The sequence below is a fragment of the Chenopodium album genome, chromosome 4 (genome assembly GCF_948465745.1).
Source record: "Chenopodium album chromosome 4, dcCheAlbu1.1, whole genome shotgun sequence".
Classification (NCBI taxonomy): Eukaryota; Viridiplantae; Streptophyta; class Magnoliopsida; order Caryophyllales; family Amaranthaceae; genus Chenopodium; species Chenopodium album.
Genome location: NC_137837.1, coordinates 76,419,395 through 76,433,056, shown reverse-complemented (window position 1 = coordinate 76,433,056; position 13,662 = coordinate 76,419,395). Strand labels below are relative to the sequence as shown.

Below are 13,662 nucleotides of genomic sequence, written 5' to 3'. Positions count from 1 at the left end.
AATAAGATGTAGTGATCAACTAGAATTTCTATTTCACCAAATCATCCTTCAAACCGCATTAATATGACTATTCTGTTCCAACAAGCGCATAACCTCACTCAATTAGCTTATCGATGATAGGGGTGTCAATTTGGATAATCGGATGGAGTTTGGATTGATCCACATGGCCACAACGAATCGGGTATGTTTGAATCAAGGTTACCTATTAACCCACCTTAGTTTGGATTGGGTCAACGGTCAAGATCTATCGAGTTAGGGTCAAATCAACTTCAAATCGATTCATATTTGATTTGGATAAATTCGTGTCAAGTTCAAATCTAGTTTGACCAGGTTTCGAGCTTTGGGTCGTGATTCAAGTTTGATTAAATTCAGTTAAGATTGGTTAGGATAAACTCTAATTCAGATTCTTTTTTAATTTGTCTGCATTTAGGTTGGGTTGATCAAATTCAATATTTAAATAAGGCCATTTTTAAACTTAAGTAATTATTGAGTCATTACAGTATTATTGAGTCACTATTAAATCATTTATGTGTAATTTTTCATATCATGTCATTAATACTTGCAAATTATAAGTTCTCTTTAAATCGGTTCTTGTGTCATGTTAACTTTAAGCCAAATTAAAATTCAATTATTATGAATTACTTATTTAAGTTAGACAACAAGTAATGAATGACTAGTAGATAGATGATAGCCACATATTGATTAAATTGAATTTTAGTATAGTAAAAACTCAAATTGATCAAATTGAAGAATATACCTACTCAGTTTTTTTTCCACACCTTTTAGGCGCGCAGATTTATGAGAGATTAGTGAAATATGAAGGTAAATGAGTGCTTTCATCAAAATAAGTTTAGCGCGAAGATTAGAGTAGGATTAGATATCACGTGTTAAAGACATTTGAATAATTTGTCCATTTATATTATATAATCTTGACCTTAAAATGCGTGGCACAAGGTTGTGTTACAAAAAAATAAAAACGAAGGGAGTGTATTTTATTTTATAGTATTACAAATTTAAAATTGCGATGCTCATGGCGCACTCTTCCAATGGAAAGTTCTTAAGGATTTATGAAATTATTAATTATATGAATCAAAGTAATTATGTTTAAGTAAAAAAAAGGGGGGGGGGGAGGTCAATAATAGGTTGCATTGGCCTTGGTTTAAAATTATGTGCGGTTCGAAATTGTTTAGAGTTAAAATCAGATTGGGTTAAAATTAGGTCAGGTTGAGATGCTAGGATGAGACCAACAGTAAAAAGTGTATAATATTCAAGAACATTCAAAGTTACTAAGCTGGTTTGAAGGATTCACAAATGAATTAAAGAACAATTGATTATGATCATCATCAGTTATTAATGTATATGCTTTGGCCTTTTTTTTTCTTCTCAAAATACAGAAAGAATCCAACTGTAAAAATTAAAAAAATGACGGAGGGAGTAATAAATCTAATCTAGGTATTTGTTGATAAAAGATCTTCATTGTTTTGACAATGTTGACTGGGTTGGCTAACATATTCACTATTTAAAATAGAATTAGTATATTAACATCTTCACCATTTAGGATAGAATTAGTTGATTGACATCTTCACTAATTAGGACAGATACTTTGAATTAGTTGATTGACATCTTCACTAATCAGCTAGGATACGTTGAATTAGCTGATTGACATTTCACTAATTAGGATACTTTGAATTAGTTGATTGATATCTCCTTTACTTGCTTCCAAATCAAGGAACGTGATTGTGCTTACTACCCAAATATTTATCATGCGTCTAATTCAAAGTATCCTAATTAGTGAAGATGTCAGTAAACTTATCCATGAACAAATAAAGCCTATTAGAGTATTAAAAATAATTATATATAAAAAAAAAGATAATTAGTAAACCTATAAGCTCTTATAACACAAATTCTAAATATGATAACTAGGTCTAGTAGCAACTTTAAATATTATACAACCTCAAACATGCCTATAATCCAAAGTTTAATTTATACTTCATAAAAATTTAAGAGTACATGTAACATGTATGAAAGATTATTCCAAAACACAAGATAAGATAGATGACAATGACGACTAACATAAAGTCAATTGATAGAGATACTTCAATTCTATAAATTGTAATAATAGACCATAATCAGAAAGACTGACATTAATAGAGTATCAAATAATCAAGCTTATTTTATTTGGCCTTTAGATCTTACCGATTTTGGTTTCCCTGACCAAGCTAACAACTCTCTGCAATCTAAATATACGATCTACAAGATCCATATCTTCATTAGAGCCAGAAACACCTTTGATGTTGATTTGAACCTCTTTGTTAATGATAACAAAACTTCTTATCGAACTTCCAACGTTAGTCTCAATTCCATCTTCAAGGGTGAGTCCTTCTTTTGTACGTTCTTCTGGATAATTGCATTCCCTCTCTTGGATGATAGCAGAATTAGCCGCTTTGGCCGCTACCTTTTTTTGAATTGGACTAAAACCTGGTGGGACGTCAAGTTCATCATTCTTTTCTAGCCTATCTTCTTCTGTAGTTGATATCTTTGTGATACCTTCATTATTTATCTTACTCCACCAGTCAAAGTAACTGGGTGTAACACCTGCCTTATTGAAGAGCTTTGGCGGCATGTGCAACTTGAACTCTACAATTTCCCTATTGTAATTACTCCAAGCTGTTTCCTCTGTGTTTCCACTTCGAAAAATGATAGTATTAGGGATATCTTGATCAAGCCCAAATTGCCTTGCTACACGATGAGGAAAATATGGCTCAATACAATTCAATCCAACCAATTGGCTAACCCTTATACACCTTCCATAAGATTGCATATCAAGATTAAGGTAAATTGGAGAGAAATTATTATCAAGAGTGATTGAGTAAGGCCTCCAATTAAAATCACTACTAGCATGATCAGTGACCAAACCCACTTCATAATTTTCCAAAATTTTCACTTTATGCCATCTTTCTGCCCAACAAAAACTATCTGTAGTCATAGGATTTGGTTTTGGGCTGAATTTCAAAAATCGTTCCCAAATCCACATTTGCAACAAATACAAAGGTGCACATAGCAAAAAATTCGACACTTCTCCATGGTCCTGATCACCCAATGCTCGAATAGCCGCAATCTTTTCCTTCAACAATTTCAAATCTCTATATATACTAGCAAGAACAGCAGGCGCAAGTGCAATTTTGAATCCTCTAGATAAAAGTATAGCAATTTCAAAAACTCTCTTGTTTATAGTACCACAATCATTAGCAGGAAGAACATACCTAGACAACCACAAAGATAAAAAAGCTTCATGCTCTAATTTATGCCTCGTTCCCATCCACTTGTCCATCCATTGTTTGTGGCTTGGCCTCTTACACTTATTCTTCAGCAATTCTGCCCGCACCGCCAACAAAGTTTTCACAATTGCAAGCGATTTGGTCGAATGAAGCTTACTCATAACACATGCCCCGATAGTAGAGAAACCCCCCAAAATAAAAACATCTTCTAAAGTTATTGTCACTTCACCCCAAGGTAGTATGAACGTGCTGGTTTCCGGGCACCATTTCTCAGCAAAACCAAAGATAAATGTTTTATACCTCGAGATCTCGAGTGTAGAACACATAATAGCTTCAAAGATCGAAGCTTTCTTCCATGTGGATTCGAAAGATGGCCGCAAATTCTCAACCCAAGAGCTCCAATTTGGGAGTGGTTGAGTCCATCCATTAAAACGAATTTTTGAGGTCAAAGATTTGAGAATTGGGGAAATGGGTTGTGTGGGGAGGTACTTTGGAGGCGGTTTCAAGAAATTTTGTGCTTGATTTGAAGGTAAATTTGAGGGTTTTAGAAAATGGCCAATTTTCTCAGTGTATCTCCCATTAACGGGTGATGAAATTAGAGATCGTCTCTCTTTGATTAAGGGTTCATTTTCAGCCATTTGTGGGGTTTGAGTTGAAAAAAATTGAGAATTTTTGGGGGTTTTTTTTATATTGGAGAATTTGATTTGAAGGTACACGTTAATGGCGACAACTCGTCACTGCATGTATTTCACATTCCAAGGTAGAGGAGTGTGGTGGTAGTACAAGGAAGAGAATTAATTTATTTGGGGTGTACTTTCTCCTTGAGAAAACGTATATGTGGTAAGAAGTGTGAAAGGAAGAGTACAAGACACGAATATCATTTGGTTTTGTTATTATCTTTCCATCTCTAAAAGATTGTCCCATATACTAAAAGTAAATGCATTTGAAAGAGTGTATCATATTTTTGGTAATTTTTTCCACTTGTTCTTTCTATCCTTCTCTCTCATCAATTATCATGCCCATAAAAAAGTAAGAATAATTGATTAATGGAGAAAAAGCATAGATATGGATAAAGAAAAGTGATGGAGGTACATATGAATGTAAACTTATTTGAAAACATGTTTTGAGGTATGTATAAGCTACTACATATTTAGGGAAAAATAAATGGGTACATAATCTATGGAGTTATTCGTATATGGGTAACAATTTTAATTTTGAGCATAAATATGTAGAAATGGAATCTCAATTTTTGTATTTTTTAAAAATGATTTTATTTTTGAACTAATTTTAAAAAATTTAAAAAGTTTGTTAATTGGGTAACAATTTTGTTTTAAGACTAGATAAGGGTCGTGCGATGCATGATATTAGAATTTTTTTTTGAAATATAGAGTATATATTATATGTATTCATATTACTTAATTACTTCATATAAGAAACATAGAGTGTGTATTGGATACAAATAGTTGATAAACAACAAAATTAAATAAATTAAAGAGTATAAATAAATTGAGAGGAGGTGAAATTAAATTTGAAATTTGAAACCAACGAAAAATATAATGACATCATTTTTTATTTAGACAGGTAAAATTTTCTTGTAAAGCTGTCATGTGGACAATATTATGTCAGTGGTTGCTACTTTAATTATATTTATAGATTAGATGGATGTAATAAAAATTTCAACTTCTATCTAATATTCGTATAACAAAATTGACTAAACTCGAATTTTCCAATAAAAGACTCTGACTTTAACCCGAATTTTAAAAGATTGTCCTATAAAACTGATATTAGTATAAGAAGATTGTCGCATATCTTATTTGTTAAAATCTTCTCACTTGTTCTTTCTATCTCTCTCATCAATTACTATACATTTTCTCACTTACCTTTTCTCTCTGTCATCAATTATTGTTCTCCCTCATCAAATATTGTTCTCATTCATCAAATATTGTTCTCATTCATATTGTACAACTTTGACTTTGCTTCTGAAAGAGGTTAACTTTTACCAGCTAAACTAATTAATCATCCACTACATGTCTACATGGGTACGGTAACTATTTAGAAATATGGATATCTATTTTGTAGTATATAAAAAAGAGATCCTAATCTTTCAGGTTTTTAATAACACTTACTTTTGAAATAATGCTTGAGGTATCATCATTTACCAATTCTGTACAATAAAAAATCAACATTACTATTTAGAAAGGATATCACACATTCACATGGCACAATAGATGTATTTCTGTTACACCTGAGACTCCATCAGTAGTTTAGCCCTACTTAATGCTCCATTCCATTGCCTTCATCCTGAGCTTGAGTCTTCTCATCCAAATTCATAAGCACCTGCTTTTCCTTGTTTTACACCATAGTGTTGCTTTCGCGATGTCCTGTATCCTCTTCGAGCCTTGTCAAGGTACTCATCTTGTCAGCAAGCCTAATATGATCGGCAACATACTCCTGACTTTCAGATGAGACCCCCCTACAAGATGGTGTGTTTCTGATGGGCCTGTCACTACTGCTGCTAATAAATTCTCAACCCATTAGCCTCATTACAAGCATGAAATTACCTAGGAAGATGAATTTCATTATGAAGATGTTCATGATTTTCCTCTGAAGACTTGCTTTCTTCACCCATGTTCATATTGCTCTGATTCACCTGTTTGTCCTCCTTTTCGGCCACAATGTTCTCCTTGCACATGTCTGTGTGCCCTGGCCTTGCCTGCATATCTATTATATGTAGTAATACTTCATATCTTGGTTCAAGTATTCTTGTTATTAAGACTTCTAATTTAGAACTTAGAAGTATAGTTAATAATAATAATACTTTTTTTTAGAGGGGTAATAATAATAATACTTTACAACTCCTTTTGAGGTCAAATCTGACCTTACCAGCTCAAGGTCTATTTAAATATATCATGAGAGCTGACATAAAAACACTAATCTTCAGTGTTCTTTATCTATGATACTCTGAAAATAAGTACACCTACACCCTAGTGTAGCATCATAAATGACTTCATTATCTGGTAAGAGCATCATTAGTGTTGGGGATACTTATATCCTTTCCCGGTTTCTCTCTCCTTTCCTACACTTGACACATCACTTTCTCTTTCCTCCATATCACTTCCCACTATTTCCATCCTTTTACTCATCCTTTCCCTTCAAAATTTCCAACATCAATGAGTATCCTTTCCCACTTTCTCTCTCCTACTTACATATACCCCACCATTTATTCCTTTTTCAAATTACATATATTTATTAATATACTTAATTATTATTATTGTTGAAAATGTTGTTAATAATAATTAATAATAGATCGTTCTATTAACCGACACATTAATTAAACGAGACGAATTCAAAAACATAAAATTCATTGATTAAAAACATGAAATACATTGATTAAACGACACGAATAAAAAAAAACATGAATTACGTTGATAAAAATAGCAAAGAAAATAACAAACATAAGTTTAAAAATAACTGAAATGTTTAATTTTCATCGGACCTCATAGACTGTGCCCATAAATGCTCGATCAAGTCGTTCTTCAAAGCCATATGGACGTCTCTATCACGAATTTCCCCTCTCGAAGCTATCAATCTACCGAAATTATCTGGATCATACTGTCTGGGAGTTACGGTGAATGTTGTTGCATTCCTAGTTGAGGACGACCCCGGCATATTCTCAGGCTGTTCATCGGCAAACTCGAGTGGATCCTTATAATTTAAATATGTATCACGCTCGTCTTCAACAATCATGTTGTGGATAATGATGCAAGTCATCATAATTTTCCACAACAGATTTACACTCCATGCCAAAGCAGGCTTCCTGATTATTGCGAAACGAGCTTGTAACACACCAAAAGCACGCTCAACATCCTTTCTCGCACTCTCTTGACGTTCAGTAAATAACGTATCCTTAGCTGTTTGAGGGGCAGTAACCGCATCTATAAATGTCGACCACTTTGGATAAATCCCATCTGTGAGATAGTATCCTTTTGTGTAAGTGTTTCCATTAATTGTGAACAGAACTTGTGGAGCACGATTATTTATTATATCATCAAACACAGGAGAACGTTGTAGTACATTAATATCGTTGCACGACCCAGGAGTCCCAAAGAAGGCGTGCCAAATCCATAAATCCCTAGATGCAACCGCTTCCAAGATAACAGTGGCCGTTTTAGATCGGCCTTGATACATTCCTTTCCATCTAGCTGGACAATTTTTCCATACCCAATGCATGCAATCAATGCTTCCTAGCATGCCGGGGAAGTTTCTATCCTCCCCTTCTCTTAGAAGACGCTGGATATCTTCCATTGTTGGCTTGCGGAGGTACTCAGTTGCAAACTGAGCAATAACTCCATCGACAAATTGTGAAAGACATTCTCTAGCAGTACTTTCACCAAGCTTTAGATATTCATCTACTTGATCAGCTGAACAACCATAAGCTAACATACGTATAGTCGCGGTGCATTTTTGAAGGGGTGAAGCACCAAGACGCATGGTAGCATCGGGACGTTGTTGGAAATAGCGATTACTTGCACTTAATGTGTCCACAATGCGAAGGAACAGGGGTCTCCTCATACGAAACCTCCTTCGAAATACGGTATCATTGTATACCGGTTGATTACTAAAGTAATCTGCAACTAGATTGTCGTGAGCCGCTTCACGATTTCTAGGCACAGTTACCCTTCGTTTTCTCGGACGTTTTTGCTTTTCAGGTTGTAATGAATTAAGCACTGAATTTTGCATCGCAACTAAACGTTGACTCTCATTTATAAAATTCATGACCATGTGATCATAAATTTTATCAGTTATACTTGAGGAGGAAGAGCTTGAAGAACTTGAAGATATTGAATCTAAGCTCATATTGTGTTTGGTGTTTTATTTTTGGTGTGTTTGTTTGTGACACTAGAAGATAGAAATCATGTACTTTAAATAGACAAAAATAGGATATTGTTGGTCAGAAGATAAGATTTTGTTAAAACATAATTGGTGCACATAAGATATGGATAAGATAAGGATTGTATGGTGAGAATTATGACCAATGCATGCAGAATTTTGTAAGGTCAGTTTTTTTACCAATGCATGCATGAGTCTTGTCAAAAGGTAAAAGAGACATCATAGTTTTAAAAACAAATTAAAATACACTAATATTAATTTAATACATAAACAACAATAACAACACTACATAAACATCAACATTACTAGTAGCACAAACAATTTTAAAAAAAAATAACTTGCGTACCTTACAATACTTAATTAAAATACAAACATTGCAAATACTAAAATGAAATTAAAGCGAAAACCTACTACTAAATTCGTCACTCAGTTTGTTATACATTGCTAATTCCTTGTCATCAAGAACGGGCTTCTGCATTAACCTTTCTAACATTCTGAACTTCATGGCCTCCTCCTTCTGCCTTTTCTTTTCTTCTACCCGGGCCTTTTGTTCTTCATCTCGTTCTCTCATCTGATCAAGTAGTCGCTCTCCCAGTTGACCCAATTTCTCTCCCATGTCATTAAAATTTGTATTTAAAGAGTCAAGATTTACACTTGACGAAGTACTTGATGCTTTACCTTTCATCTTTGTCTGTTTTATGCCAAGAGGTCTTTTAGCCCTTCCGCCAACCTCACACTGTGAATCGGGTTGGGATCTTTTACCGCTCCCCCCACTATCTGTAGATGCTTGACCACCCGGTAACATATCGGACTGAACTTTGGACAAGGAGGGATCCCATTTGGGGTATTTCCTCAGAATTGCAAAACAATGCAAATAACAAAACATCTTATTGTTAGTTGCTTTGTAATCTATGTGAGCGAATCTCTCCAAATTTTGCTCAGATTCACCACTACCCTTAGTTTGAAAATGATAACTGTAGGCGTCAACCCATTTACTTACATGTTCATTTATGTGATCCCATCGATTTTGCAAAGATTTAACGTTTCTTACCTTAATCTCATTGAGATTTTCAGCTCTAGCCTTTTCGTACTGGTTGTGAATTTCTGCCCATAACCCGCTTCTCTTGGTCTTGGTTCCCCTCTCCACATCGCCTCCTGCATTTATATAGGCTGATACAAGAGCTTTGTCTTCGGCGATACTCCATGCTTGGTTTTTCCTTTGTGCAGATGTATTGAGTTGCACTTCTGGAACAATTTCGACTTTAGCATTGTCAATCTCTTCAAGATGTTGTGCTCCCGCTAATTCTTCAACATGTTCACCACTTAACTCTATTGGAGTAGCATTGCTACTACAAACTCCACCTGGAGATTGATTCATATTTTGAGTTAAATGTTCTGATATAGGGAAAAAAGGGGTATTACCAAAAGCTTGTTGATAGGATTGGGAATTATGAGGAAAATTTGGTTGTATTGGTGGAATATTATTGAAATTTGTTGGTCTTGGTTGACTACTACACCATTGAAAAAATGCAGCTTGAATTTGAGGATTACTCAACAGATTAGGGTCAACAGGAGGATTAGATTGGTTAAATTGAAAGTTTGAATTGTTAGGAAAATTCGGGCTACGACCGTAATTAGAATTATTACGATCCATATTGAAGACTCTAAGAAATTGGAAGTGAAATGGAGAAAAATAAACTTGAAAATATGGAGATTAGAATAATTTTGTGTTTAAGAGTATTGTACAAGTGAAACTGAAATGTTGTGAAAATATAGCAAATTTATACTCATTTTATAGACAAAAAAATTTTATGACCGTTGGTGTTTTCGGATTTCAAAAATAAGTTACCGTTTGCAAATTATAGCCGTTATAATATTTTGGAGCAAAAAAAAATAAAGAAACAAGATGTTGACAAGTGTCAACAAGTTGAGCGTTGGATGATTTCCAATATAGCCGTTGTATGCTTTTGTTTGTGATTGTTGAATTAACATGACACTTGGGCCGAGGCGAGATTTCCTTTCCCGAGAAAGGATACTACAATATCCTTTCCCTAACAGTTATCTTTCCCAAGTAATAGCATCCATCAGGATTGGGAAAGGACACCAAAAAGCCACGGAAAGGATTGTTAAAGGCCTTGATGCTGATGCTCTAAGTGAATAGTCTTAACAGCATCACATATACAATGCCTTTTTACCACAGTTGGCTGTAGTTTGTTCAATCGAATCGGGATTCATGTTAATGGGTGTTGTGGCAAGTGGCCACGGTAAGAAATTTCGGAAGTTTATGGATATAGCAGTGTGACTCAAATTAGAGAAAAAGTTAAACAAATTAGAGTATCAGTAGGCTAGAGTGTTTGCTAAAATGGCAGGGGGTTTAAAGTTCAGAATTCTTTCCTGTAAGCTGTTGTAGACTAGTAGCAGCCTCCTTTATAAAGTGTAAGCTTGAGTTGATACAGAAATGCCTGGAATAACAAACACGAGCAACGCGAAACAAGAGAGATGGATCGATACCGTATAAAGATTGTGACAGAAGAGCATATCAAAAAGGGCATAAAATCAGTCAATATACTTCTAGGAATGATAGTTAAGTGAGGTATAAAGACAAGCAGCTCAAAAAATCTTGCTTCACAGTATGATTATTGCCAACTAGTAAATCTAAATTTAAAAGAACAATAATTATTAGAATGGACATCACATGCTGTTCGCTTTTACTGCAATACTCGATAGGCAAGTGTAGCAATTTTAGTGAAACGGAGGAAGTACAATGATCTGATAACATATACATATGATCTAGATTAGTTACCTATCACAACTACACATACTAAATCCGACTTATTATTTAATGTATACTTACATTTTTAGACTTCAGTAAATGTGCTTTACGTGCTAGCCGAGCAGAAACCATCCTCTCAAGCCGACTAATCCTGGCATCAACTGCAAGACACTGCACTTCAAAAGCATCAAAATCACCATTATCTTCTTCATCATTGAGAATCACAAGATTGACATGTGAACTATTCACTTCCTTCGATCTGGCATCTTCTCTTGCTTCACCTTGTTCATCTTTAACTAATGCTCTGGGCAAGGTATTCACCTGAATCAGTGGCTCTGCCCCACATAAGCTTCTATCACCTTCAGGATGAGTACGAGTTTCCTCACCCGTGTTGATGTAACTTTCATTCACCTCTTTTTCTTTTTCTTGCTCCATACTGTTACACTTAAATTTTTGTTCATCCTCCTGTACTCCTATCAATGGATTCATCACATTAACCAAACCAACTTCATTGGAAACATGCTCTTGAGTTTCAGATGCTATGCTGCCAACAAATTCTGAGCCCATAGCCTCATTACAAGCATGAAATAGCCAAGAAAGACGAGTTTCATTTTGAAGATGTCCATGATTTCCCTCTGAAGACTTGCTTCCTTCACCTATGTTCATATTGCCCTGATTAACCTTTATTTCCTCCTTTTCGGCCACAACATTCTCCTTGCACATGTCTGCGTGCTCTGGCCTTGCCTGACCAGGTGCATTGGCTTTGCAAAACGAAGAGTTATAATTTTGCATTTTTCTGCTGATACTACCAACAGAATTTGAACATTCATGATCAACATCAGAAACTACTTTGGAATCTTTCTTCAGTTTCGTCGTGCTTCTCCTCCACGACTCACAGTCATCATGTACAGACAACATTGTCCTCCACCACTCATAATATTGAAATGTAACACCTCCCTCAAACGATTGAGGAGGTAAATAAAATTTCAAACCATCAAGTGGTTTGTCATAGCTATTCCAAGCAACTTCAGAAACAACACTCGGTCTAGGATGGCAAAAAGGAACATCTTGATCCAATCCAAATTGCATTGCAACTCTTTGTGGAAGATATTGCTCCATACAATCAATTCCTACCAACACACACGTCCTCAAGCACTTTGCAAATGACAAATATTGCTCATCCACCTCCGGCTTTACTGAAATCCACACCTCCTGATAACCATAGAACTTGGGAAATTCCCAGTTCATCAAATGTAAGGCATAAGGCCTCCACAAGAAATTATCCACAGTAGAGGAGTCTAAAATCAGCCTCAAAATACCGAGTTTCAATTTCTTAATCTTCTCCCAACGAGCCACTCTAGGCTGTCCATGGGCAAGAGAACTTGGTTTCAGACCTAATGTTGGAAACCTCTCCCAAACCCATATCTGAACCAGATGAAAGGGTGCCCACAGAACAAGTTTTGAACCATCATCTTGTCCATTACATTTACAGGTTACAATCTTTTCATTCAGTAACCTCAAATCACTATATACTGTAGCTAGAACAGCTGGGGCAAGCGCGATGCGAGTACCTCTAGAAAGACTAATAGCTATGGAAAAAACATTAGGGGAAATCCTACCATAAGAATTTGTAGTAAAAACATACCTTGACAACCATAGAACAACAAATGCAACATGCTCAATCTCACCACCTTTTCCCCTAAAATAGCTCATCCATTTATTATGAGAAACATGAAAACCATTACTTTTATTGATATTTTTCCTTGCAGCAACCAATTCCTTAAGGATATCTCCACCTTCCATGATCCGTGAATGACTACGAGCAGAACTTCCCAAAACAGAAAATCCACCCAAAATCATAGCATCCTCCAAAGTAATGGTGGACTCACCCCAAGGAAAAAAGAATGTGTTTGTCTCGGAGCACCACCTCTCAGCCAATTCTATAATCAACTCATTATCCTTCACAATGTGGTACGTTGAGGCCCGGATCGCCTCGAAGATTCCGACTTTCTTCCATGTTTCTCGATGAACTTGCTCCATATTATCAACCCATGACTTCCATGACTTGAGTGGTCCTAACATCCCATTAAAACTAACCCTTTTATTAAATAGCTGTATGTAATTCGGGTTTAAGGGAAGGCAGAGAGAAGAAAGATCAGGATGAGGTTGATTTGTGGGGTTTGAAACTGGTTTAAGAAAATGAGCTTTTCTGAAAGTTGGTAATCCACCATTAATGGATGAAATCATGAGCTCTTCTCTTTCAACAATCATGTTGTTTTCTTCTTCCATATTTTTTTGTTGAGAAATCTGTCAAAATGTTGGAACCTTGGAGATAACTTGATACATTTACCTGATATTACTCACAATAAAGAATCACATTATCTTCACTTTTTTTTTTTTTTAATTACTTTTTTTGCCTTTTATAGTAATAAAAAAAACTCATAAATCAAACTGAGTTTTACCATTTTTGTATACATTGGTGATTGGTCCTAGCTAGGATGGTCAATTGCTCACTGCCTGTACAAGCTCGTCTGCTCCTAATCTCCACTGGTTCTATTTAAGTACAAATAGTCAGTTGTGGGCCTGTGTATGCATATAAATTTAAGAAAAACTGACATTTTTAAAATTTGGTTGTTACACCATACTAACATCTACTCCGTATTTCATGTTTACTTAGACAATATCTCGCATGACTGTGTTTTGTTGAAAATAAATCACTAA

General features: G+C 35.2%; 1 protein-coding gene across 1 annotated transcript; it reads right to left on the bottom strand.

Annotated features, from left to right (window-relative positions):
* Nucleotides 1–2,185: 2,185 nt before the first annotated feature.
* On the bottom strand, nucleotides 2,186–3,916 carry LOC145628211 (protein MAINTENANCE OF MERISTEMS-like). Its single transcript, XM_081680519.1, has one exon. The coding sequence runs from the start codon at nucleotides 3,914–3,916 to the stop codon at nucleotides 2,186–2,188; it is 1,731 nt and encodes a 576-aa protein (XP_081536645.1).
* Nucleotides 3,917–13,662: the final 9,746 nt, after the last annotated feature.

Excerpts from the sequence above, each read along its gene's own strand:
- LOC145628211 (XM_081680519.1), bottom strand. The coding sequence starts at position 3,916 with ATGGCTGAAAATGAACCCTTAATCAAAGAGAGACGATCTCTAATTTCA.